Raw genomic sequence first — 27,886 nt, forward strand, 5'->3', positions numbered from 1 at the left:
GCGGGGACCTTTGTGAGGCATCTTCTTTTTTATAATTTCATTCTTTTGGGTTTTTTTCAGTTCAAGGTGCAATGAGCCGTTTTGCTGATGGCAGCACTTTTTTTTTAACTTTTCTATAGAGTACTATTTTTTTTTATGTCGCCGACAGGTGCACTGATCGATAGCAAGTCATAATATCCTTCCGCTAAAAAAAACCCCATTAAACCATGTCTTGTTTTACTGAATAATTGAGTGCGATTTTTGCGGATATCGATAGCGTTGTTGTGCATAATAAATTTTAAAAAAATTATCTTTGATCTATTTTCCCCCTATAAATAAACCAATGTCCCCAAATAGGGTACTATTTTCATTTGGATAACTGATACTAGGAACGAGTTGTTTTTCGCCCACTCGGCCACAAACACTGCAAAACGTTTTGCCGACGTTCGAAGGTGATGTCAACCTCCCGTAAATAACAGCCAATGGACATCAAAATCACACACCATGTGATCGGCGTTGACCAATCAACTCTGAAAGCAGAGAAGGCGATTCCACGCACATTTCGTCATTGCTTTTCTAACTTCGTGTGGAGAGAGACGTGAAAAAACTGCCGTCTTTTCGTCGAAATTTGGTAAGATTTGTGAGACTGCATGCTCTGTTATTTTCGTTTGAGTGTTCGAGGAAATCTCGGCAAATTTCTCGTCAAGTATAACCCTTGTTGAGCTGACGAGCGGCGTGTTGTCGAACATCGAAAAAAGACAAAATCGTACTTCGTAGCACGAACCATTCTGACGAGACTGCCTGCAGAAAAAATGGAGTCAGTGCAGAATTTTTTTGATGAAGAGGGTCATTTTGCTGTTGATTTTGATGTATTTGACGAAAGTCAGATTCAAGATCAGCTTGGCATTGAATCACCAGTTGTCAGTGCTAAGTCTTGTCGGGCTGATTTGAATACGGTCACTCTCGCAAGCCTAAACACACACAGCACAGATTCTGAGTATTTGTTTGATCTTGGTTTTGAAGGTGGAGATTTCGACTGTGTTGTTGACTTAACAAGTGACACTAACCGTTCCAAAGTAAAGCAGGAAGAGTCCTTCCGTAGCCCGTCCCCGATGTCGATGACTGCATCTCTGTCTGGGTCGGAGCCGTACAGCTCTCCTCGGCAATCAGAAATGGATGAGACGGATCAAGACTTGCTAGAGTATCTCCTGGAGGACTCTAACATCACCCACCAAGACGGAGATGATGACAATGAAGACGGCACGACTGTGGCTAGTTCTAGCATGTCTAGTAATAACGTTAGAGAGTTGACCAGGTCTAAAACTTTAATGCCATTGACCCTCCGTAGAAACAACAGCAGTATCCTGGGAGTCGGCAACCAGAGTGGACCATGGTGCAAAACCAAGAACAGAAACGGCAGCAAAAATGCTATTGCTGCTCGTGAGAATCGTCAGAAAAAAAAGATGTACCTCCAGACTCTGGAAGATGCGAATGAGCAACTCAACGAGGAGAATTCCCGACTGAAGACGGAGTCAACCCAGGCGAAGAAGAAGATCAGCTCATTGGAAGGGGAGGTCCAGTATCTCCGAAAGGTGCTGTTCAACCAGAGCTCTTTGGCCGGACTTCTGAAGAAGATGAATCAGAGTGATGTTCGCCTCAGCTTCAACGGAGACGAAAGCCAGCAAGATGATGCCTCCTCCTCAAGTAGTGGCGGACTTTGTCTTCACGTGGATGGCGAGGATGCATCCTTGAAGTTCTGTGCAAGCTGTGCCAGAAAGGATCATCCGTACAGCAACAATCATCCATGAAGTTGACACAAACCTAAGGATCTGTACACTATGTAAATAATTGTGTACAAATGTAAGTATTGTCAGCTCTCTTTTTAGATGAGGCTACATTACAATCTCCGGACGTGAGCTGTGAAATCCAGATGATAACGACTGTATTAGCAGGAGACGGTGAAGACATCTTTCTGCAGTATGCCTGTCGCAACTTCTGAGGTCGAGATCTAGGTTCCGGAGGCAAGAAGCTGAGGTGGAAGGATCAGAAGATGCTCCAGGGAAAAGACACAAATGGAGGGACCAGCTGCCAGTAGTCCTTCAAAAAATTAATTCAGGGCCAGTTTAGTTGTCCAGAAAATTGTATGTACATGTACAATGTGCTAAAACTAAAAATGTAAAAACTGTTTAAAACAATTATTCTGTTGTGATTTTTGATGTAATGAATGTGTAACAATTTCAATGAATGGCACTTAACTGGTCCTGAATTAAATAAATATATTTAGCTTTTTCTTTGACTGAAAAAAAAAAAACATTTTCATTGTAAAAGAGAAAAAAATAGGGCCTGTGGTTTGGTAAATGTGTAAATTTGAATTTTGACATGTGTAAAAAAAAAGTTAAATTCATTGGAATCTATTTTCACCCAATTTATCAGAAAGCAAAATACTGCAAAACTATTTATGCAGCCTCTAACATACAGAGTTGAGTACAGTTGACTAGTACTTTAACTATTTAATCCTTATTTTTACTGGGTAGCCCATACAGTGGAATGCACTGGACACCCATGGGTCTCAGTAAAGAGAAAACAATGTGAACAAGTTACTGTTTTAGACATGGGAGGAAACCCCAGAAGAACATTCTAGGGAAAACCCACGGAACCAGGCAGGGACTGAAAATCGAATCCACATGTGGGCCCAGGCAGGAATTGAACCCGGGTCACAGCGGTGGAAGGCGAGGAAAGTACCGCTACGCCAACCTGACTGCCCCATCAGTTCAATCTACAGTTCAGTGGTTTCAGAGTGACACTGTTGACTACAAAACAGCCTTTGGAGAATGGTTTGGAATTTCATCAAAGATGGGAGCATAAGCCAGCTCGTTGGGACGACAAGTTTTTGAAACTTGTGGGTTGAACCGAAATGCTTTCTGGTAAGTTGAGTAATTGCACAGTTGGTTTATAATTAGGCTGTGAAAACCCAATGGAAGTGTGTGAATTCCCTGGATTGCACTGTTTCTAGCAGATTTGAAACCTATTAATCTAACACGTTGAGTTCCTTGTCTTTTATTTACAGGAAAGCGTCGACCTTTCGGTTGATGGCTTTGTGTGATCTTGCTCATGTTGGCCTGCACCTTTTGCCAACTAAAATAAATATTTGGTAAGCATCAGTTTATCTGAATTTTCTGCAGAAAAAAAAAGAAGGAAATGTGCCGTTATGTCACGATAGAAGTTTTCGCAGTTTTCCAATGAACAAGTTTAAAAAGAAAATGTTTATGAACGTTTATTACAAACATGTACATTGTACTTGAAAATTTTTAAGACTTGTCTTGGTGAAAAAAAGTTGGATGTTCACAACTGTACAAAGTTAAAATAATTAACAAATCCTTAACCTTTCTTACAGTTGGATCACATCCTGATTGTTCAGGTGACTAAAATTTAACATAAAGTTCAACTTTTCAAATGAAATGAATACCTGCGTGTAAAACTCTTCCTTTTTTTTGCACATGTGATGTGAAGTTTTAAAGCAAACATCCTTTATTAGATTTGTTTCATCTTCACATGCAATCTTCATCATAAAAAAATTAGACCAAACTGTTAGAAATTAGGAGAACAATCTATGAGCAAATTCTATTGATGGCCCCATTTATTTTTCCCATGCTCGTGAAGCTTGGAACTTGGTGAGAGAGATACTTGCCTGTAAGAGGTGGAAGATGAGGGTGTTCGTTCTCGGAAACTCTAAACCATTACATCTCTCTAAGACAAAGGTAGTATTATGTAAAGGTAATGTATAGATGTCGTGTAAATTGTGATTTTGATTTTGGCGTGTTTTTAAAGGGCTTCGAATTGAACTGAATAATGCTGGTCTGGTCGTGTCGGTTCAAATTATAGAAAGTTTGAAATGAAGTTGATCAGTTTTAATTTGGCTATGTATTTCAAATTTGTTTTAAAAAATGTCATTGACAAAATTTTGAAGTTCTTGGTTTTATGATTTTTCTCAATTTTGCTGACATTGTACAAAACAGAATTCTGTAAAGTTACAGTTTCCAGCTTATAAAAAAAGTTCAATTCATGCTTTAAAACCTTTGAGAACAAGTTTGTTACTGTTTATGTTCTTGTTTATGTGAGATAGTTAATCAGTATAAAATGTAAATAGCATGGATTCTGAATGATTAAGGATTGTTCTTGAATCCAAATATGGAAACTGGGGCGTTGCAAGGACTTTTTAATTCATGGCTGAATCCATTGTCACTTCAAGAAACAAGAAGTGTAGTAAATTCATTGCTCTAATTGTTTATCTTCAAAGTGCAGGGTCTTTGACAAGTGCTCCTCCTGATTCACAAATCCTTGATGATTCAGATCAAAATATTTGCTGTGTACCATTGTAATGGCTTAGTGGGAGCAAATTTTCAGAGTATTGGCCAAAAAGAGTTGTTTCTCAGTGTACATGTACTTTTGAATTAAAGAATCATCGGGATTCACCCACAAACAAATTGGGGGGGGGGGGGGTGATATTTAATGTGTCCTTTTGTTTCTTTCACAGGTAACAGTCTTGACATTTTCCAGGGATTCTCAAGTGGAGTTTGATGATTTGTTCACTCAAGTAGCAATGGACATAAATGTCTTGAATGTCAGGGATGATACTCTAGGCTGATAGTGATAGCTAAAAATTACCGAAATTTGTTTGAATGAAAAGAAACAAAATTGGTTAACCAGCATTCTGTTGATATATTTTTGTGTTATGCATTTTGACGCATAGCATGCTCTTTGCTTGGGATAAATTTCAGTCAGACATGGGATATTTTTTTGCCATGTTAATGTTTCTTAGAATGCGTGATGTGCTTGGTAAACGTTTGTTATCATATGTGCATTTTAAGTGTATGTTATACCTCAGAATTGTACTCGTTCAATTTCTCTGAGTATTTCTGTTTCTTAATTTACCATCCGTATTTTGGATTGATAAAAAATACCACAGCACATTCACAATCGTCTGACATACTAATTTGTGTACCAAGTTTTTTCTATATTTCTCGCCAGGCTAGAGTATCATCCCTGAACTCCACTGAGGTGAATTCAAATTGACCCATTTCTCGGCAGTGAGCAAGTGGTATCGGAAGACCTGAATGGTTCATGGTGGCCATCATGGACTTCAGCTAAATGGCAAAATTGCGGCCGCATCTGAATTACTTAGCTGTGGCCAGTAGTAACAGGTGTCGTTAAGTGAGCTGGGTCGCTTCTATATGTGTGACGTCACTGCCAGTTCATAGCCAAGTAATTTGGATGCAGCCTTTTAGTCAAGTCAGTTCTACAAAGCTGTTTTGACCTGTCAGTAGCAGATTTGAGTTGCGTTGAGAAAGAGTGCAAACGAATTTGCTTGAAAAGTGCTGCAGGTCAATGTTATCATTGTCCACAACATCGCGCTCAAGCGCAAGCAAGTAGAGGTGTTTGCATTGAAAACTTTTTAAGAGGCTGAAAAAATGGGTGAATTTGCAAATTTGCTGATCTACACTGAACAAATCAACAGCTCTATTGACGAAATTGCTTCCTTTTTTTCCCTACATTTTTGTATTGAAAATTACTTGTACATGTATAGTAATTTGAATACATGTACAAGTTTTGGAAAGTACTTATGAAAATTTGCTCCAACATAATTCCTTGCATTACAAGTACTTGTGTTAAACCTCTTGTTTAAAAAAAAATTGTGGGTACTACATGTATGATGTATATAGGTGTAAATATTACAAAAGAAATACTATTGGAAGTTTAAATAAAGAATATTTTAAGGTAGAACTCCTGTTTGTGGTTTGTTTTATTTCAGTACAGTTAAGACTTGTGTATGTGGATGATGATTTGAATAGGCACAAGGAGTTGGAACTGATGTTGATGAATTGAACAGTCGTAACTGAAGTTGAAGAGGAATTATAAGCACATGTAACTAGCCGTTCTTGACTTCAGGCGTTCGATTTTTTTGGGAGGGGGCGTTTAGCAGGTTGTGTGTTACATGCAGTTCTGGTCCTTTAAAGTGCGCCCTCTATATCTAAATTGCAATGGCAAAGGGTATGACATTCGAGTAAATAGCTAGCATGATTCTCAAGTAAATGCAATGCATTTGTACTTTTACACACGTACATGTTGAAAGTAAGCTTGGTTTAGGAAGAGCGCCCTCTATTGACAGCTGCATACATATTTACATGAATCGTACATGACCGGACCATGTACATGTACATGTACATGTATTTCAATGTACTACATGTACAATCAAATTGCCGCTTTAGTGCAACGGGCTTCTCGATATACATGTATCAGGAAGAATACCCATCAGGAACGAATCAAGTTTGAACGGTGGAGTTTCAGCCGAGCGACGTCTCGTGCATGGCCTTTCGGCAGAGGTCAACAACTGAAGAGGCCTCGAAGGCAATGCCGACGTCAAGAAGGTGTTTCGTGTGCTGTTTTCTCTAAAAGCGTGTCCACGTTGACCTTATTGATCTTGACATTTACCCCTCTCACTCTGCTTTATAGATCACCGGAACTCGCACGCTTAAACTTTCTTGGAAAAGCCATTTGCCTAAAATCCCGTCCTGGGATGATTTTTAAGTAAGGAGGTTTCTTAAACCATGCTTAAACCGACATGGAAAAATGCTCAACCCTGACATTTTAGTTCACCACCAAATTTAACCGAATTGATATTCATAAGATGGATTTTTTTTGGCGTCGGGGTAATGTAAATCAAATTAGGTGTTACCCTTCACCGACGTATAAACACCGTATACTCAGTGTGTTACCTCCCGAGTGAAAGTTGGAAAAATCACTCGGGTGGGACTCGAACCCACGACCTCCTGCTAAATTGATATTAGAGCCAGACAAAGTAATTTGCAGTCAAGTCATCCCTTATCTGATTTTAGGGTTTATGTGACTTTTTTGAGACTGTACAGTTCTGTTAAAAAGGTTACCGTGAATATTTCCGTAAATGTGGAAATGTTTATAATGTGACGGGGAGGAAATCCTTTCATCCTGCTCAGTTCAGGGAGATTCAATACAGAAGAACCTCTGACGGAAAAATTACGATGAATGATGATTTTACAGAAGCACTTTGCGCATCTGCAAGATGTTAAATTCTGGAACATCCTACAAACTTTCAATTTGAAACTTCACCAAAAAAAAAAGACAATTTTTTTCCATTGAAGTACAAAGTTGAGGTTTTAACACAGCACTTATAGTTTTAATACATACCAGATGGCAGACAGTTACTAAGAGTGCTAGTGATTGTTGTCTTTGTAGGTTTTTGCGATTGTGAGTTTTTTTCGGGGGGGGGGCACTGAAGGTGGCCTCATTTTCAGTAGGGGCACTCAAATATTATTGTAATGATAAAAATATATTAAAATGTCTCCCTTAATTCTGAGGGGATTGTGGTGGGGGTGGGGGAGGGGTTGAGCCTCGATGGAGGTGGTCGTGACCGTCTTTCAATGTCTCTCTACCCTGTTTGCTCCACTCTTAATGGTATTCGGCGGGGGGGGGGAGGAAATGGAATTTGTTTTTCGGTATCTATTATAATAAGGGCCATCTCTCTGGCAATTTCGAACAGTTTTGGGGCAGTAGCCATTTTGTATATTTATGATGACAATGATTATGACAATGACGGTGACGATAATGACGTTCTTAAAATGCTGTGTTCATAATGTCGGTCATAATATTCCTTAAGTTTGCGTCTTTGCCATACATTTCATATCATTTTAAATTGAAAAGATGCAGGGATCCTTGTCAAATTGTTGAGGGTATAGGATTTCACTTACATGTTGAAAATACATACCTTGCAATGATATTTGTTTTTTAATTGGCATATTTTCCCAAGGTTGGCTTTGGTTGAATTGTTTGAGGAGATAGCTAGAGTGCCCCCAAATTACACTTTTCCACCAACATTTGCCTATAAACTAAAATGTCAGGGTCCTCGTCAATTCTTACTTAACTATAGTGATTTTGTTTTATAATTCAGTCTCAATTATCGAGACTCGGTCACACTGTTGACCTTTAGTACAGCTCGTTATCTGACTTTCTAATTCCCTGTTTTGACGAGTTTCGAAACCAATCAACCTTTAAAGTATATAATCTGAATACAGTCGAACCCCGACAAGAAAACTATTATACAACATCCTGCTTATAACAAGGACAATTTTAGGTCCCAAGTCTTTGGTTTTTATAACAAGGTAATTTGTAAAATCCCAAGGACCTTGTTATAAAGGTGTTCCACTGTATGTATATTAAGCCCCCCCCCCCCCCCCCATTTGGCTGATGTCTAATCCGCCGCTCACTGAATGTCTGCTGCATGTGAGCTTTAGATATTAATTCTAAAACAAAAACAACTCCCCTTGGTTTACAAATAGTATAAAGTCAAATGGATCGTGTTTTTATTGCGTGTGCAATCTTTGCGTTGACTTTTGGGTTTTAAAGTTGGCTTATTATCATGCATCACCGACTGATCCGTGTGGTGAAAAAAGAAAAACAACCACTCATCTACAAAAGCCGCATGATTAGCGAGATTAAGAAAATAGCTTTTGGGTCCATTAAGATGATAGGCACAGTCTGGTTGATGATTCTGCGGCAACTCGGATGCAGGCCGGCGTTATCAGACGGGAGCAATTGCATATCATGCATGCGGAATTCGAACTGAGCCAGGGCCGAACACATACACTTGCCTGATCAGCAAGGCTGATGACACGTATATTATGTGGGCGAACTCTTACAGGCGCACGTACGTACGTAGGCAGCGAGTCATCGAAGAAGCACGTGTTTGTGCTGCTCCCGGTCTATGTCGATGAAAAACAACTTATTGAGCAAACAACGGGGACACACTTCTTGCGAGCCGAGAGGAATAACAAGCGTGGTGCGCCTCTCGAGCGTGCGATACCTGCAAATGAATGATCACCCGTTTTAGGGATAGAGACTTGATGCAACAGTTTCACACCTGACGAAGTCACTGGATCAGAAGAAATATTGCCATAGCGACGTCTCAAAGAGCCGCACAACACTGCAGGTAAGCCGACAATAATTGCTTACAGTTCAAATACCTTAATCGTTTGAAATATCTTCATCTAACGTGTGACAATAACCATTTTAGTGTGATTTTCGGAGAGAAGGCTCTCATCTTCATTGCGACTACGTCTGAACATCCGAACGAGGGCTCAAAAATAATTATTGGGGTTATGCCTGTGAGTAACTTTTCTACCGATGCGTTTCACGCGCATGTTGTTATTTTGGTGTGTGATGTACCCGAGGGGTGTTATTCAGTGACGAGCCAAGTGTTTATCTGAGGGCGGGGCAAAATGTAAAGGGAAGAGTGAGTGATTTAATGCTGTCAAAAGCAAACGCAGAGTTAATGGTCTCATGGGACGATTGGGATAATACGGCACGACCTATGACATTCCGTCATGTTTCTGTTAAAAAAAAAAAACTCCTCAGAAAATGGATATTTTGGAAGGATTGGGGATAATATTCAGCTTCTTTCTGTCAGTAATGTTCCCTGGTTCTATGATATTCTGTCGTGAGTTGGGAGGGGATGTCCCCACTTTGTTAATCGGGGACGGGTACGATGTCCCTCATTTTTTCACGAAAAAAATACCGAGTGCCTATCGGAACTCCAATGTCCGTCTGTCGGTGGTTAGGCGTGTGCAAAGAAGTGAAAGTAGTACAGTGAAATATTGGAAAGGGTGAGTTTGCTGGTCCCAGAGTTCAAGCCTACAGTCCTCATGTGGTACCTGGCTCAGCTCACTCACTAACTGTTACTTGTGAATTAGACTTGCTTAAGCCTTGTCATGGGCCAAAATTTGACTCGGATCACCACTTGGACCTCTTGTCTTGGATTGGAACCAGCAGCACTAGCTTTGCCTATCATTGGTATGTTTCGATAACTGAACAGGGAGCGTGAATCGCATACTATTATTGTGTGTACACATAATTCTGTCGTGAACAGCGCCATCTCGTGTCATTTGGTTTCCAGCCCTTATCTCATCCTCTTCACTTTGTCATTTAAAGGGATTAAGAAGGTTTCAGAGGAGTTTCCGAGTAATATAACAAGACTCTGCGGGTCATCATTATTCCAGTGCTTCCCAGAACAATCTATTATAATAGGCACGAGAGCCTAATGGACTTATTATTTATTCTTTTTTTTTCCCCTTTGGACTGGGCTTTCACTTTCGTAATTGAAAGCGCATACCACAAATGAGTACCTGCCTTTCAGATCTGAACGAGGAATTCCTAGAATTGATCACTTAGATATTCTGCTGATGGTCTTTTATATTTCTCATGGTGATTCAAGCTAGATCACTGAAGGTCTGTTTATTACTTTTCGGTGAAAATGGAGCTATCTTCACTTCAAGGAAACAATTAATTTTTGTCTGTTGCTATTTTTTGTTCTGCGAATTGCCTTTTGTTGGTTTCAATGATGAGTATACAATTCTGGAGGTCATGAGTGAATATGAAATTTATTCAATCGAACAACTTGAGTGTTCTTTCCAAACTCATTCAATGTATTACAGTCTAGTGTTCCACTCTTAATCGTCTGTTATCCGTACTTCAGTTGGTCATGGGGTGAAATTCACGCTTTTGAAAGAACAGAGTGATCATCCACAGCTGACTGCTGTGATTTGGTTTTTGCCGGAGCCTGCTGTACTGAGAAATCCAGACTCGATCCTCCTCTCCAGAGATGCATGCGTGATCAGTGAAGAAAGAGACACCAAACAATCAAGTTCCTTCGAATGATGAGTTAATGCACCAATAATAAGAGGTGTCTACATCTCTGTGGTTTATTATTGATTACCCGGCACAAAAGGTGTTTGACGCAATTTCCTGGTAATTTTTGTTGTCCTTTTAAAGCTCTTTGTGTAATGCGTGCCTTGCAATCGAGATGGATGATTCCCAAACCACTCTTGTCGGTAATGCAAGGAAGTTTACAGGCAACTTGTTCCTCCATGTTCCTCCATACAGCTAGATTTTATAAGAAAACGACAGACAAATGATTTTAATTCCCTGTAAGGTTCCGAGAAAAAAAACACGCTTTTTACAAACTGTACTTTGTAATTAGGGTTCATTAGTTTGCAATGCATTTGATTACCTCCATGTAGGCTGGGTTGGATCCAGCTTTGGCTGGGGGGGGGGGGGTGGTTAAGTGGCACATGCTACATTACTCCTGCATAATTTCCTATATTTTTTTGCGGCCAAAAGAGGGGGGGGGTGCGTAAGACCCCCCCCCCTCCCACCCACCCACCCCGTAGATCCCCCACTGCTGTGTTGCTTGTGAAAATTGTCATGTGTGACTTGGCCCAAAGACCTCAAGATTGTAGAAACTCCATGGGTAATTTTTCAGGGGTGCTCATACTGTCAGTCATGTACCCCTAGGGTGTGAAAAAAATCATAATATACTTGAGAGATTCAGGACTGATACAAAGAAATTCTGTAAGTGTAACATCATGGAAGGATAATCCAGAATGTTTTCGAATGGGGTGGGGGTGGGGGGGGGGGTTGAATTGGGTCACCGTGGCTTCAATATAGGGACCCCCCCCCCCGTGGCCTCCCACTCGTTCCACACGCCTCTGATTAAAGCACAACGGAAAGAAATTACACTTGTGTAATGGCAGACACCTAATACTTGCATTAAGGGAAACTCTTTCCTGTCGTTGCTGTCAAATGCAATTAATCAGCAAATGAATATACTACTGAAGTCTGTTGATCGTTGTTGACCAGCAGTTGGCTATATCTTGATATGACTTGTTGACGTGACTGACTAGTGATCGAATGACCCCTGATATTCTCATTCATTAATGCATTGGTCGACTTGTTGGATCGCATGCTAGTCTCTCCGTATGTAAAACGACGTTGGTATTTACTGAGGAATCACTTGAAGCGAGAATGCATGATTCCCCGGGGCAGAGAAATGTGCTGACAAACGAGCAAGGGTCTTATTAGATTGTGTCTTGATTATTTAGCAGAAGTACATGTAGTACGGTGCGGTGCAAATACACTAGAGTGCGTACTATAGCCCCCCCCCCCTAAAACCTTAACCTGATGACAACTCGTGATTTTTTTCCTGGGGAATGGGAGGGGCGGTTTTAGTGGGTCGGCGAGTGGGAGGGGGAACCCCTAGACCCCTAGACCTGCCCATTTACGCAGTTGAGTTGAAAGCTGGAGAGGTTCCACTGTCAAATTGAAGCAACTACTTGATCCAATTCGAATGGCTTTGAAATCTCTAAGTTAAGATGTACATGTACCTCGATTAATATTCTCAAAGTGGGCTATTCAAGTTGCTGACAAGTTTTAACCATTTGAAGGGTATACGTAATAATGGTTAACGCGCTAGAACGACGAAAGCCTCAGTTTTGGGGTAAGGATGACGTCGATTTTGCTCTAGTATGACATCCTCGCAAGAGGGAATTCTCATGCATACAAAACTAAAAAAGGGAATGTTCACCGGCCACGTCACATAATGATCACGTGTCTATACTGTTTTAAGTGTTTTAAAGTCGGTACCATTATGTATATTATATTCCTTAGCGTCAAGGATTTGCCCTTGTGGAACAAATGCATATAAGCGGTTATGATTCCATAATCATCTATGTTATGACCGACCCTTTGTGGTTGCAAAGCTGGTGTCCATTATTTCAGCAGAATCGATCAATCGGTGTCGACTATCTTTTGAAACGTCTTTGTGCAAAATTTTCACAGCTCAAGCGAAGGACTTGTAATGGGGTCCGTTAGACCATAAACGTCAACTGACTGATGGAATTTAATGGCGAATTTGACGTGCCTCTTTGATTACATTGTTTGATGGGTATAGTTGTGTGGGACCTTTGACCAAGCTCCTTTTCATATTTAGAAGAAATATTTGAAATAACAGGCAATAGGGAGCCTACTGTTAGACTGCTAAACAAAACTTACAATATAGATTTCAGATTAATATTTACTCAAGCATTTTACTAATAGCTTTGGTTATTTGAAATCGGTCATTCACATGTGTTACCTCTTTAGGTAACTCAGCCGCGGTCTAAAATTCACAAAATACAGGGCTTCACTTTCTAAAAGATGGCAATTTCGTGGTCTATCTTTGTGGTCTCATTTGCATCCCTGACAACATTTCTGAGAAGATACTTTTTTTTAGCCATAATCTGTTCTTCCCCCGCAGAGCAAACCACACACTTTCATCAAAGAAATCGAATTATGACGTCGAAGGCTTCACAGTTTGATTTCCTGAGAGTAACCATATGGTTTTTTTTTTACATTCTGGCGCATTTTGATCTGCCTTTGTAGCGAGCATTTCTAGCATGAATGTATATCAAGAAGGTAACAATGTTCGGTCCTGCTTCTATAACTAAAGTATACATGGTGGCTCTATGCACCATTTACGATACATTTCATGTTCTGAATGCATTATCAGACCTGCCTAGGATAACTCGAACGCTTCACGCCGAAAGGCTAGTCACGTGCATGGTGACTGCCAATCAAATTACATCCCGTGTTGTGTAACTGGCCATGAATTATGGTGTATTTTTACTCCCAGATTTGATTGATTGTGTTTGATAAGGCGTACCACAATGAGGAACAAACGTATAATTGACTTCGATTTTGAGAGATATCGTTATTATGGCTTCTGTTTGTTCCCTTCCTCCTAGTTAAGGTTAAATGGGTTTTTATATAGGTCCATTGTGAAACTGGTTAGGTAACTACCACGTGTATAATCACGTGGTATAATTAAGTATAGGATTGTTGTATGTTTAAGCAGAAATTCGAATTACAAACGTCATGGTGACTATATATTGGAGCCATATTCAATACAACAGTCAATTGAATGTGTTTCGTAAGTCCTTATTGCCTCCTTTCAATGATTTCTATCATCGTTCTTATTTTTTCACTGCGATAAAATTTACTAGCAAATTTCTTCGCATCATCAAAATTGGAAGAAACAATAGAAAGAAATGTTTTAATAGTTAGTGGAGTTTTAGTTTATTTCTTTTTCAAACAATTCAAGTTGCATTCCTCATTATTTTTCTAAATTAACCAAATTCTACCATACAAGCAAACATGCAAGATCTTCGCATAAATTTGGATCGTCAAACGCTTAAGAGGATATCAAAGTGACATGGTCTAAATTCAGTTTTCTTGGCGGATTTTAGACATGTCCCTTTTCACCCTCCAATCCGCATACATAATTCGAGACCTGTTGTCTCGATCTTGTCCTCTTCGTCGATAGTGATGTTAAGCATATGCCACCTTAGATGGCTTCAAATCCGGATGAAGACACTCGTTGAGGGTTGGTCGAGTGGACGAAGCGGGCGTATGGAGTGGGGCGATCGTAGCGCGTGACTTGACTGGCTTCGTCGTCTCCCTTGGGGCAAGGAGATTTGCTCTGTTCGCCCTTTAGAAATCCCCTGTCATGTCTTTTCTGGAAAACCAAAAGGACCCCTCTCGATGCAGCACCCCCGTCCTTGTAAAAGTGCAAAAATAAGGGTACTTCCAGCTACTGATTAACGAGCTGTAAGAGTGGGGAAGAGACAAAAACCTGTCAATCCTTGCCAAGGATCTTGGCGCTAGCGGCGCCCAAGCCCGGCCCAGCTCACAGCGTTGAACAAAAGGGTTGCGCGCTGGAATTCTAGCCCTTTGGGGGTACCGTTGGAAAGTTTTGTGTGACCGTCCCAAGCACCTTGTTGTTTGTGCAGTGGGACGACTTTATTGCATAGTTGGGGGTATTAACGGTGGTGTCAACAGAACACAAGTAAAGATTTGAGGCATCAGTGGGTTTTTGAGAAGTCGTCAACAAGTGGAGTAGGAGGAGTGAAAGCCTCAGTTGCACGCAAGCTTTCGACGATTCAACACGCCATTTTTGAGCATCCTCATCGTCTAAGTTGATATTCACTTGAATTTTACCGATTTTACCGAGGATAGATTTTTCTTACAATCAGATGGCACCGTCGGTTAACAGTAACGTGCCTGAACATTTATATGACGGGTGAGTTTTTAATTTCAAACTTGCCGCTGAATTTTGGCGTTTTTATGTTCCACGGCTGAAGGATATTTTTCAACCGTTTGGAGATTTATATAATTTGGTTGGTTTGCTGTAAATGCATCATGAATTAGTTTTGAATTTCTTTTCAAAATTTAGGAGCCTCGCAAAGGAGTTTGATCAGGAGTTTACATGCTCAAACTGCAACCAGATTTTATCTTGTGTAATAATCCTTCGTGAATGATTAAAATATGCTTTGGATTTGACCTTTTCCCTGTTTCTGGCATTATGTGCACGAAATGTGTATTTTTTTAATTGATTGCATTGCATATACTTTTATCGAAAGAGGAGTGTGTCAGGAAAAAAACACCTGATCATTTCATTGGCCGACTATCTCACTTAATCTGGTTCTGCGCAGATATTATCATAAAGTATTCCATATTGGCCCAACATCATGGTGAGTATTCATGACCTCATCAAGCTGATGAGACGATCTGATAAAGCCGCGCATTAATGATGTGGTGGGTGGTGCTTGAGTCCTGTGGTCACTGATGATGGTTATATTAATAGTATGACATTATTGTGATCACGTCGTGTTGTCCTCATTCCGTGTTCTCCTCAGCCCACCAAGTCCGGTGGAGAAACTGAAGACGTTAGCCAGGCAGTTCAGCCGGTTCTACACGGACGAGATGAAGACGGACAAGGGATCGCACGGCTTCCGCCTGGTGCTGCTCGGGAACGACGGCGTCGGAAAATCTGGTAAGAATCGAGAATTTTCTTTAAAAAGGTTTTATATTATCTGAGCAAATCTGATCAATTTCCTGAAAAAAAAAATCAAATTTCGCAATAAAAAAAACCACATCGACTGCTATTTGAATGACAGATGGAACAAAATAGTCTATGCTTGTTGCATTTCATGTCATGTGATTATGTGTGGCTCACATGGGCAGTTCAGATCCGACTTGTTTTTTTGTTGTGAATTTCTCACAATTTTGAGAAATTTCACATACAACACAGACCCATTTTACGGTCTTGCAGTCTTGAAGTGTGTTTTGTCTTCAGTGCAATTAAATGAACACCAAACTTCTAGTGAACGCATGTGGAGTTTGTCAATAAAAAGATAGATTAATTTCAACATCATCAATATTTTGGAGTTTATTACCACTTGCCCCCAAAAGCCAATAGCACGCAGCTACTTGAGGCACGAAAAACAGGCCAACTTGGACCCTATAAATTGTGCCAAAGTTGAACCTTGTTACCCTGCAGTCATTATGATCATATCACCTGAACACCTATCGCTGAGCTTGACACATTATTATTTTATCTGCTGAAACATTTCCGACATGTTAAATTGATAACTTTGATCGTCCCCGCTGCATGGCCCAGCGTGCACCTTGTGATAACAATCCATTAATTAGTGAGCCAATCAGCAAACAGATCACTTGTAATTGTTGGTTACATCTTTAGAATCAACCTGTGGGTGTTTGGACATGATTTATATCTTAGGGCGATATTTGTTTGAGACATCGACAAAGTGGAAACTTTTTGGAAAGCCAGTCACATGAGCTAGTCAAGTGTTGGCATGCGTAGATGGAGTTAGCGCGCCGTCCATATATTTGCTCAAGTTTAATACAACCTTTCTGTAATCCTTAAGCAATCTTTAAGATTCTCTGCATGTGGTTAAAGAGACAAAATAAGTCCGTGTTGTTCTGTCGGCACTCTGAGCTAGTGGTTGGTCGGCCAATAGATTGGAAGATGAGCCCAGGGTACCATTAATTTGACTTGATCATAATTATGTTAGGTTTCACCCTGCAGCGGGGATATCCTTGAAAATTGGATATTCAGTTGTTGGGGACGAAAGTTGATCCCCAATTAAATTTTGTCAAGCTCTGTGCATTCGAGCTTGATAACCAATTCACAAACCTATTAGTAAAAGTTACGTTCAAGTTGACCGGAACAAATTCCGAAGTGACATATGTTAATAACGATACAATTTCATACAATTTCATAAAATTCCAGTACGGTCAGGAAGATTTTAAAGTCTAGTTCTCGAAGAAATAAATTCTCAAGCAAGTTTACCATCTGAGCATAAAGACGAACGCCAATTGCGCACACCTGTGGCCTAAATGAAAAGAGCAATTAATTATGTCATAAAATAACACCTGAGTTGTCTAAACAGGTGTTGAATTTAGCGAATAATCCGAACATTACACCAACAGTTTGTTGATGCCAACTTGATAAGTCAGTGTTGACCGGGCTCGGGTATGGTGTCGGTGCTTGTGAAGTCTCGCCCCACGGTACGAGGCTTTGTTTGTAGTAGAAAGACAGTGACCAAAATGTGTTTGTGTTGCTCAGGCTAACGGGACCACGCCATGTTGAACAATAGACCGGGGTTGGTCTGCTGGTTTAACTGTTAACTGTTACAAAAATAACAACACCCTTTGAACTTTGCCGACGCCAAAATTGTGTCCGGTTTTGGGAACATTATTTTGAGCTGGGAGGATTCACTAGTTAAGTTACATTTTAGTTTCCACAGAGCAAAGTTAAATAAACTGTTAAAGAACTTATTGCCATTTGGTTGCTGCAGGAGGCCTATTAGCCATTTGACACTCGGTAAATTGATGTGATTTGAGAAATATTTTTTTTTTTCATTATGGTTACCAACGAAAGTGATTGAAAATGGCGAGACTGCCTCAATTTGCATTTTCAAAGGCCGCAACGAGCATTTTCATGAAGGGACCATACTGCACTTTATAACGCTATAGGCATGTGCACGAAGACATTATATTGCAACAATATGTCTAGTGCCACTTTTGGAACGTTGGAACTAACAAGACCTAACTTCCAAATCAACAAAAAAGTTGTAACTGTCACTTCCCTTTTTTAACAAGCAGTGTGCCCCCAATTATATCACTTTCCTGGAGCTTGCGTGTCAACAAGTATTGTGAGCCGTTGAGCCTCTACTCCCACCCCTTTCATATCTGGGCCAATTATCTTCCTATAATGGGTCCTTGGATGAAACTCAGACCATTGTCGTCTAGTGCTTCACTGGGTTACCGTTAGGGGGAAAGAATTATCATAAGAATATACGCTAATCCAGGAGTCCAATGAAGGGTCACACCCCTGACCAGACGGTGCCCAGTCAAGACCTGATTAGTGATTGCTAACATTTTAATTGAAAAAAAGGTTACCGTGCGTTTTGAAGTTTAGATTTTATGTGCACTTTGCCCTAGTTGCCGGCTGTTTACTGCCCTAAATATAATGAAAAGTTACATGGCATATGGGTTTATGGTTTCTGACTATAAGCTATAGCGCCCAGGAACAAAGACACTTTGGGGAAACCGCCAACATGTAGGGCTATGGCTCAGTTGATAGAGCAACGAAAAGGTAATCCGGAGGTCGCAGGTTCCAACCCCGCTCCAGTCAATTTCTTTGCTCAATTGTTAAATTACAAACAAAGGTTGTTAGATGATGTCATGTTGTTAATTTGAAAGCTTTGTTTTCACCAGATAGTAAGCGTTCATGACATGTATGCCTGATATAAGTTGTTAATAACAACGCAAGGAACGGAATACGAAATCAGAGAAGAGGCTTCGGCCTAGTCACGCTGTGCGAATTCAAGGAGGTTTCCTGCTTAATTCTATCCACAATCTAAAGCTCAAATTTCAGATTCAAATCAACTTCAATTCAACTATAAGAAATTGAATATGTTATTTGTTTTCATCCTCTCTACTTCTGCAGCCATCGCGGTTCGATTTCTGTGCGGCAGATATCTACACGAATATGATCCCACACTTGGTAAGTGTACCTTCGCTCGTTTGTTGGTGTTCAATTCCTCCACTTCGTTGCCACGTGTGTTGTTGTCAATTATTTTATGATAGCCATTTTTGAAAATGGTAAATTGCTGTCACGTGAACGTTTGACGCGTCAAGTAGAACGAGTTAATGGTTTGTCATCGACGAGAAAAGATTTGTTGAAACCATTTTCGTCAAAACAGACAATGTAACAATTCTTAGTGTTTTGTGACTTTCGTTTTGCATTGATTGACACGCCCCTTTATATTTTGAGATTACAATTTTGTTATATTGTGTGACGATGGGACTACTTCAAGTTCAGTCTGGTCAGGTGTCACAGCGTGGTCAGAGTAGCGTCTGACCATTAAGTGTAATCCTTAGTTATATTTATCCAGATATTAATAAGAGTGACTAACCACAATATCCATTAAACAAACACCAGACGATCTGACAGACAGGCCCAGGTGACGGCGCGCCAACTTGTGCTTTGGATCAACCTGTTCATTACTGAGATCAGAAATCTGTTTCCCTCGGATGTTTTGTCTCTCTCTCTTTGTTGTTATAGAGAGTGTGAATCATGATTGACTTTATGAGGATTAGGGTAGTGGAACAAAGTTTTATTTGTCTTTTAAAGCATGTCACCAATTGAGCAATCGGCTTACTCAAGAATCAAGTTGAATCTTACATTTCTATAGTGACTTGGGTCTAGTGTGTACAGAGTTTTACTTAATCCCCAAGTGACATCATGACTGGTGTACAGAGTTTCCCAGTTGAGGAGAGAACGAGGTTGTACGAGGAAGCGAAGTGACACTTTCCCCGTTTCCATCTTTATGACCCAGATTCGAATCCCGCCCAGGCTAGAATATCCTTCCGGGATTTTCCTTTCGCCCCTTTAACTGGAGGCTTCTTCGTCGCCTTTGTCCTCTAGACTTCTTCCGGCTTAAAATGTTCCTTTTGAGAAACCCTTGGTTTAATCATCGGAAATTGGAGTCTATGCCCTTTTTTCGTGACGAGGTGGTCTTGTCTTGAGGCGTTGTCGTTTGGTATTTTTTTCGTTCTCTGTTTCCCTCTTAATGCGCCTCCATTTCGTCTCTTCATGTTCATTTCAGTCACGTATACACGCAACTTGATATCATGAAAATAATATGGCGCCGTGTGAACATAACGACGGAGAAGTCGTGATGTCATGCCAAGACGATTTCGATCTCAGAACCTTAACTCTTTCACGTCTGAAAATGTGGGTTGAAATCTGTTTGCTATAGACTTCGACAAGTGGTCGGTGTTGATTCGTCTCCGATACGCTCTGAGTCAACACACCTCTTACAGCGCTTCTCGTCCAAACTATAACTCACCCGTTTCTTCTCTCTGTTTGTAATTGGTCCGTCTTACTGACGTCAGGCAAGACACATCCCAGGAAATTAATTCTTCAAATTACACAGCGCAGCGCAGTTTGTGTGATTACGCGAGGACACTGACCGAATCATAACATACGGGATGGGATAATCTGCACTTTTTGGGCCCCCGTCTTGAATCAACATCGTTAACCTCGTCTTTGACTTTGACGTCAATGCAAATGAAATGGCTGGATTAAGTTCTAAATGTTAATTAATTGATATTCTCGTATTGGAGTCTTTTCTGATTATTTTCTGAAAGTGATTCATGATGTCCTCGCTTTGTTTAACCTTTTAGAGAGCCGATACGAAAAGATGGAGACGGTGGACGGGAAAACGACGAGAATAGAAGTGTTCGATACAGCAGGCCAGGTAAGAGATTCTCATTTGAAACCGATGAAGCAAATTACCATTCTGAAGCTGTTGGGAAATGACTCTAAAGAAATATTGGATCATTAAAAAGCTTATATCCCAATTTCTTTCATTTGCTTGCTTCTAAACCTGTTCTTTAAGTGTTTTGTTGGTTTAGCCGCTGTGTTTTGCGTACTCTCAAATCCATTTAGGATATCTTTCTGTGTGTGACAAAAATAGGTTTGAAACTACCTTCTTGTATCATTTTTTTTGGTTTATTTCGTCTTTCCTCAGACACATTTGGAGGATTATCTCCAAGCAGCAGACGCCGTGCTCTTCGTGTATTCCATTACAGACAGGGTCAGCTTTGACGCCGCTAAAATCTTTCGGGAGAGGCTCCAATCCTCCCTCAAATCTCATCTGCCCATCCTCCTGGTCGGCAACAAACGCGAGCTGGAGCAAGGCCGGAGAGTGTCCACCAAAGAGGGCTTCTCCCTAGCCCGGGAGGCTGGCTGGAGGTTCCATGAAGTGTCAGCGGCCACAGACAGCGTCGGTCTGAAAGCCACCATCTTGGATTTTGTCCGTGAGGCGCAGGGTGAGCTGCGGAGGTTGAAGGTTAAGAAGGGCTGGAACATCCGGAGAGCAGTCAGCGTTCTGTATGGACACTCTAAGACGAGCATCAAGGAGGAGACAGTGATTGATGAGGAACCAGTGTTCACTACACAACACAGCACTAAAGTGTTTCAGAGGCGGCAAACCTGCCCAAGTTTATGAGCTCTTAAGACTCAATGACAACCTCGAACTGTCTCAGAGCCTGCCTCCTAGTCAACAAACACGTTCCCATGTGTCTACCTTCATTGGTCTTGACGCTAGGAACTCGTGAATTGATTGGTTTACGAAGGATGACGTCATCGACACATCTTCAGTATCCTCGAAGACAACAATGGTGCTATAAAGATTTGTAAATAGTGTATCTGAGTGGTCTCATTTTGTGACTGTTATTTTATTGTTTGTTATGAACCTGGTTTCAGACTAACGTCGCTTTGAGAAAAACGGCATTGTGATTATTTTGTTAGCAAAAATGTGGAATGTAAATATTAAATCAGTGTACAGTAATTGACAAATTTGCACAAGGTGCGAATTTATTTTATTTTGGCTGAAGATGACATGAATCTATATATAGATAGATCGATATATGTGTAAAATAATTGGGACTGACGAACGACAGAAATCAAGATTTCGAATGTTTTTGAATGAAAATGTTAACATGACCTCAGTTGGAGAAGCAGGTCACGAAGATTTTGTTGGAGATGAATTTTTTTTTTGGGGGGGGGTCTTGGGACAATGGCCAGATGTTGAATGAGATTATATGTATTCGGAATAATCTTTTTTGAATGTTCATGTTATGTGTAATGTCCTTTTATGGTTTTTTGTCTGTTTTGTTTTCTTCTCTTTTTTTTTGGTGGTTTGTACTTGACAGTCGTTTCAAATTGTGTCTTCGTTTAGTTAATTGTTTCGTCTTAAAGGTATATGTTTGTTCATGATATTGCTTGTTCAGTGTTTCTGTGTTCCTTGGGCATCGTCTATTACCTTGGTATTAGTGAGACCCTTGTGAATTGTTTGTGTTTCATCACTATTTATCATTTTTAAGTGTTGTAAAGTATGTTTTTTTGGGGTTTTGGTTTTTGTTTTTTGCTTTTTATATGTGTCTTATTTTTTAATGTGCTATTGTTTAAATATGTTTATGGGAATTTAAAGGATTGGCCAATCCTTTAAAATTCCCATAAACATATTTATTGGGAAACGCCATAGTGTTTTCCAATAATTTATATTTGGTTGCAAGGTGCAGTGGTGTGTTGTTGAATGTCATTGCACTTGAACACTTTAAATTTATTTAACATACCTGTTGAGGTGACGTATTATAGTTCTAATGCTTACGTCATCAAGGGGATTGTTGTTCATGTTCCTGTCTCGAAAACATGTTTGAAATTGACCTTCTTCAATCATTTTTATTCTAAGTCTTCTGTTTTTCATAAGGTCGATCTCATTATCGCCCGCACACACGTCACAGCTTTGTTTGTTGTGCACACAGAAGAGCTTCCATCGTCTTTTCTATGAGTTATTTCGTTAGTATTTTACACTTTTGCAACTCCTCCCATTCTCCATTTGAAAACCGGGGACATTTTGTAGCCAACCGGGGACATTATGTCTCCAACCGGGGACATTATGTAGCCAACCGGGGACATTATGTAGCAAACCGGGGACATTGTGTAGCCAACCGGGGACATTGTGTAGCCAACCGGGGACATTTTGTAGCCAACCGGGGACCTATTGTATTATGTCCTCTTTGAAATTCTTTTATTCTGTGTCCTTGGTGTGCACTATAAACACGTACTGGATGTAACAAATGAAAAGTAGGAACGGGCTTTCCGCGAAAAACATTAAGGCAATGCAGTTTCGATATTATCGCCTGTGAAATTTATTCATTTATGCAAGAAGTAAACTTATATTGTATTTGAATGGGTTGGCGGAGAACAGATTAATTGTGTGTACTTATATGTGATGGTAAAACAGTAACTTGCAGTTTAACAAAATGCACGTGGGGTTTATTTTATTCAGCATATAGACTTTAAAAGTATATATAAAAGGTTAAACTTCTTCTCTGTAGGGAATACAGGAGTAATGTCAAGATGGCATTTATCCACTTGTCTTGAAATAATAAGTACTTGGCCTTATTTAAGCGCAGTCACCGCGAGATTTGCAAGCCTACACAGTCTGTATAATTTATTCCGTTGTTATTCCGCAGGGCTGCCACTGTACATTCAAACACTCAATTTCGATTCGATTGTTTCTTGAGATAAGAATATTTTGGGGGCTATTTGAAAGTCATATGTGGGATCCGTGGGGTTTTTTTTTAGTTAAAATACAGTTAAATACAGTGGCGCCATAAATACAGTGGCGAGCGTAGGACACCGTACTCCTGAGATTTGGCTGGGAATATTCATCCGCGCGACCGAGTGTCCTTTAATCTGATTGGTTGAGAAACTTGCGTTTCTCAACCATTTGCGCGCGCGTCCCCCCCCCCCTCCCCGGGAGGATTTGGCGCGCAAACGTTAATGCGGATGCTCTCGCCGTGCAAAGTTCACTCTCCAATATCGCGCATATTTAATGCTTTTTGGCGATTCATTATGAATCTGACTTTTGAAAAAGTGGGAAGACTTGGAAGAGTGGATTACACAGGTCCCAAGATGGGATTATTTTGGGACTACTCAGAGATGTTATTGGAAGCAGAAACTGATGATTTCTGTTTCATTGCAATATTCTTGGGCACTTTTTGGTGTACATGCGAATTCAGAGAATAGTGTATACCGCCAGAACATGATCTGAGATTTAATGACAAATGAAATTGTATGAATGGATGTAGCCTATGCTTTCCCCAAAATAGTGATCCTGAGAACCTTAAAATTAATGTGCAGGGTCGCATTTTAGTATGAATATGATATAACTCCATCTGTTATGAAAATCACACTATGAATGCTCGATCCATAATGTGTTTGTCAAAGTTTAAGTGTTTAACAAACTGTAACGTCTTCGCTGGTATATCATTATTTATCATGATGGCAAATAAACAATGTGTCGTGCATTGATGGTAAAAGAAGCACTGTGTGTGGTGCGTTCATGTTTGTTGTTGGTCGGAACCTGTTGTCTCTTAATTGCGATGACCATGCCAACTGTTGGTAATTATTGGTGGTTTTCAAATTTGAAAGGCAACAACGTCTATGCTGTCTACATTTTTATGTTTTTTATTGTACATGACGATGGGCACTTTAATATTTAATGCACAAATCGTTGCAATTATGTTTCAACAATAATTAAGAGGCAGATGGGGGAGCGTACCCCCCCCCCCCAATCGAGACCTGTTCCCCCCCCCCCCCGTAAAAAAAATCAAAATCTGGGGAAGGCAAGAATGAGTTTTTTATTGTTAAAAACGCATTGAGTCCTCCCCCCCCCCCCCCCGCCTGCAAATTGGACGTTATTACGCCACCGCCCGTAAAATATTTAAAGCTAAAAGTTGTAAGTATTTGTACCGACACTCGAAGTCGCACCCCTGGCACAAACCCAACCCCTCTCCGATTCACAAACTAGCCCTTAGCTAGTTTTCCTCCTCTCCTCCCTCAACCCCCCCCCCCTCCATTCTTCTGCAGACTCATCACCCCCTTAACCCAATCAAACGGACCCCCTCATAGCCTGTTTACCTTTCTCCCACACTCGCCCGTGTTGGTTTTTTGCTGTCATCGCCACTTGGCAAAACAAAGTTGGTGGATCGTTGTGGAATGTAGGCCTACCTGGGCAAACTGCCCTAATGGACCTGGACATACCTCAGACACGTCGACGGGAAAACATGCAATTGTTGCAAACAATAGGAGGAGGTAGGTCCAGTTTGATGGACAGATTTTAAGAAAATATTTTTCTGGCCCCACTAGAAGAAACGGAGGGAGGGGGGGGGGGAGGGAGAAGCAATTCTAATAGGGGTATTGGTAAAAACCTATATCTCTTGGAGGTCCAACATAGTAAATGCAAATGACGATCTCGCAACTCGTTTGAATTAAGGCAAGTTAGCTGTGTCAATGTGAACGAAATTCACTAAATGTTCGGTATTTTTTTTAAGTTACACCATCACGACCGGGAAATTGCAAAATCCCTCTCCATATTCTGACCGTTATTTCTGACTGCGGACCTCAAATCAGCAATAATGCTATAATTCATTCTTCGTTTGTCCTTCAGGAAGACATTTTGCTCCACAAGTACCTTGTATATCTGTACTTGTGAATAATGTCTTGTGCTCTGAACACCCCAGCTGTGAGCGTTTGACTGTACGATTGCAGAAAAACCATTAAAAAACTTCCAATTGGCTTTTAATATTTGGGGATGAACGGTATTTTATCAGTTGAAATTTCTTAGGGCTAGACATAGTTTTGTCCTTTTATGTGGCTTACTCGAAAATATGAATGACTTATAAAGAGCGATGTCACTGACATGAATTTTGAATAGGTATATTGTACTGGGATGAAAGTTTGTTTGCATCAAGGATTCCTATAAAATTTCAAATTGGTGTTATATTGGTATTATTCCCTCTAAATTTGGTGATCACGCCCTCAGCTTTCTACCCTGGGCGCAGACTAAAGGTCCATAAAATAGTCATGAAATCTCTCACTTGTTTGCCAAAAAGTATCCCTTTGTCAGAGACTAACTCCAAGCCAAACATCATGATGTGCAAATTAAACAGTAGCCGGAGGATACAAAGAGAAGAAGACACAAGGCGGTTAAAGACCGTGTGTTCTCAATCAACATACTGGTTAAACATGGGTGGCTAAACCCATATTGATGCTTTCTTGTGTTAGAGGGCGGGCTGATGATGGCATTGAGTGTTTTTATGATACACTGTTGGCAGGGAGCGATGATTACTTTCCTGATGAATGTTAGAGACGAAACATCAACAGAAACTTTTTTGTTTGCATTATAAAGGCAAAGAGGAGGGAAGATACATCGCAGTAAGGATCTTGATTCGATGTAAGATGCTGTGACTGTCTTTCTCTCATCTGAAGAGAAGACAGGGGAAGGCTTATCATCGTGCAGGATATACTTATTCATCATCAGTTCCTTTTGATCTTGGGAACATTCGATGTATACAAGAAGGAGTTTGAATGACTTTTGGCGATTTCGGATATTGGCTTTGCTTTACCACCAATATTGATGCCTCATCGAAACTTCTTTTGATGAACTCATTTCTACTGACAAGAAGGGCATAGGCTAGGCCTCTGCTTCACAATTCCTCGGTGCAAGTCTTGCCTTTTCAACTGAAACGTGTTCAAGAGAAGAAACTCTAGAAATGTCTGTGAAAACTGCGAGCCAGATGGAGCCGAACACAGGAGGTCTCTTGGCTCTTGCTCTACAAGAAGGTGGCGATGAGGACCTACGGGCTAGCAGCCCACCAGCCTTCGAGCCGTCCTTCCGTATGGACGGGCCTGGACCCCGCAAGTTCCGCGAGCTCGAAGTCGGTAGGCTTGTAGAGGACATCCTGTCGTCTCATCTTCAGGAGGAGATTTACGACCCAGTCCGCTGCAAGCAGCTTTCTCAAGACCTTGCCGGTAAGATCAACCAGCGGGTCCGGGAGCTCAACTTCCCCCGTTACAAGCTTGTCGCCATGGTCAGCATCGGGAGCGTGAGGGAGAAACCTGGGACGCACCTCGGCAGCCGATGTCTGTGGGATGACCGCACTGACTCCTCGACTACCGCTCACTTCACTAACGGGTCTCTGTATGCTGTCGCCATGGTCTATGGATTGTACTTCGCCTGATTCTCTCCTACACTGTATAAAATAATGGGTAAAACACTGTTGGGCAATATAATTTTACCCAACATTGGTTTGAAATTACTAAATTTGGGTAAATATTTTCTAATTTTCTAAATAATTGGGAAAAATTCGCCCTAGAGTTTAACCTGTTGATATGTTGGCCAACGTTGGTCTACATATCGACCCACTTTGCCCAACGTGTTTACAGTGTACGATGCAGACAGGATCGAAAGTTACAGGGTCTTAAGTTAGATGAACACTCAATGTGGAGACTTTTTACAATGATGAAACTACACATCAAACAGACTATTTTGAAATTGACTGAAAGTTGTTTCTTCAGTCAGAATTTCAAATTTGAGTAATGTGTCATGTGATTAAACTTTCAATTATACTCAGGAGTCAGTTTTGATCCTCCTATACAGTTTGAGGAGGGGATCGCAGCTCTCATGATCTCTGATTTTACTCCCACTAAAAAATACGTTTAGTAATTTCAATCCTACACGCAAACTTGCTGTAAATTTACGTTATTTTAGAGATGAAGCTAATCAAGATTCTGTGTACAGGCCATTGGACTTAAATAATAATCTCCAACAGCACCGGTTATACGAATAACTGGCATTATGGTTCCAAACATTTAACGAAAATAATTAGCATAGGCAGTTCTAAAGTTATCGTGAATAATCTTAATTTTTGCTAGTTTTGTCAAACTTTATGTGTCGATCGAGATTTCGGTGAAAATGTGAGAATTAAAATACTGACGCTAAAAACAAGTTCACCCCACAAAAACGACGCATGGAAAACAGGACTACCTGCTTTATTTTTAATTCGGTAATTTTAGTATAATTTGGTCAAGAGTAAATTGTTTTATGACAAAAAAAGAGACGACGTGACTTTTGTTCTGGTGAATTCCACAGATGCTTTTTGTAATATTCCGGACAATAAATGAGCCATGACGCATATACTTGCTAGCATTTCAAGTGTTTTATTGAACGCTCTTCAGTGCGCATGCTCAAACCCCAACTCATTAACATTAATGAGTGAA

General features: G+C 40.5%; 3 protein-coding genes across 4 annotated transcripts; all 3 read left to right on the forward strand.

Moving 5' to 3' along the window:
* The first annotated feature begins 467 nt into the window (after positions 1 to 467).
* Positions 468 to 5,760, forward strand: LOC119745707 (CREB/ATF bZIP transcription factor-like). The gene is made up of 2 exons (XM_038222248.1): positions 468 to 3,130; positions 3,640 to 5,760. Exon 1 carries the CDS (start codon positions 792 to 794, stop codon positions 1,785 to 1,787), a length of 996 nt encoding a protein of 331 aa, XP_038078176.1. The 5' UTR covers positions 468 to 791; the 3' UTR covers positions 1,788 to 3,130; positions 3,640 to 5,760.
* A 2,888-nt stretch (positions 5,761 to 8,648) lies between these two features.
* On the forward strand, positions 8,649 to 24,147 carry LOC119745765 (ras-like protein rasG). 2 transcript variants are annotated; one of them, XM_038222360.1, is made up of 5 exons: positions 8,649 to 8,998; positions 15,576 to 15,712; positions 18,695 to 18,751; positions 20,437 to 20,510; positions 20,784 to 24,147. In XM_038222360.1, exons 2-5 carry the CDS (start codon positions 15,643 to 15,645, stop codon positions 21,261 to 21,263), a joined length of 681 nt encoding a protein of 226 aa, XP_038078288.1. In that variant the 5' UTR covers positions 8,649 to 8,998; positions 15,576 to 15,642; the 3' UTR covers positions 21,264 to 24,147. The 2 variants fall into 2 exon arrangements, with proteins under 2 accessions (XP_038078288.1, XP_038078287.1); XM_038222359.1 differs by lacking the exon at positions 8,649 to 8,998 and adding an exon at positions 14,668 to 14,959.
* Positions 24,148 to 25,906: 1,759 nt separating this feature from the next.
* On the forward strand, positions 25,907 to 27,155 carry LOC119744499 (tctex1 domain-containing protein 1-like). The gene is made up of 2 exons (XM_038220441.1): positions 25,907 to 26,855; positions 27,055 to 27,155. The coding sequence occupies exon 1, from the start codon at positions 26,380 to 26,382 to the stop codon at positions 26,845 to 26,847; it is 468 nt and encodes a 155-aa protein (XP_038076369.1). The 5' UTR covers positions 25,907 to 26,379; the 3' UTR covers positions 26,848 to 26,855; positions 27,055 to 27,155.
* Positions 27,156 to 27,886: the final 731 nt, after the last annotated feature.

This window comes from Patiria miniata, unplaced genomic scaffold, assembly GCF_015706575.1.
Source record: "Patiria miniata isolate m_02_andy unplaced genomic scaffold, ASM1570657v1 HiC_scaffold_7, whole genome shotgun sequence".
Taxonomy (NCBI): domain Eukaryota; kingdom Metazoa; phylum Echinodermata; class Asteroidea; order Valvatida; family Asterinidae; genus Patiria; species Patiria miniata.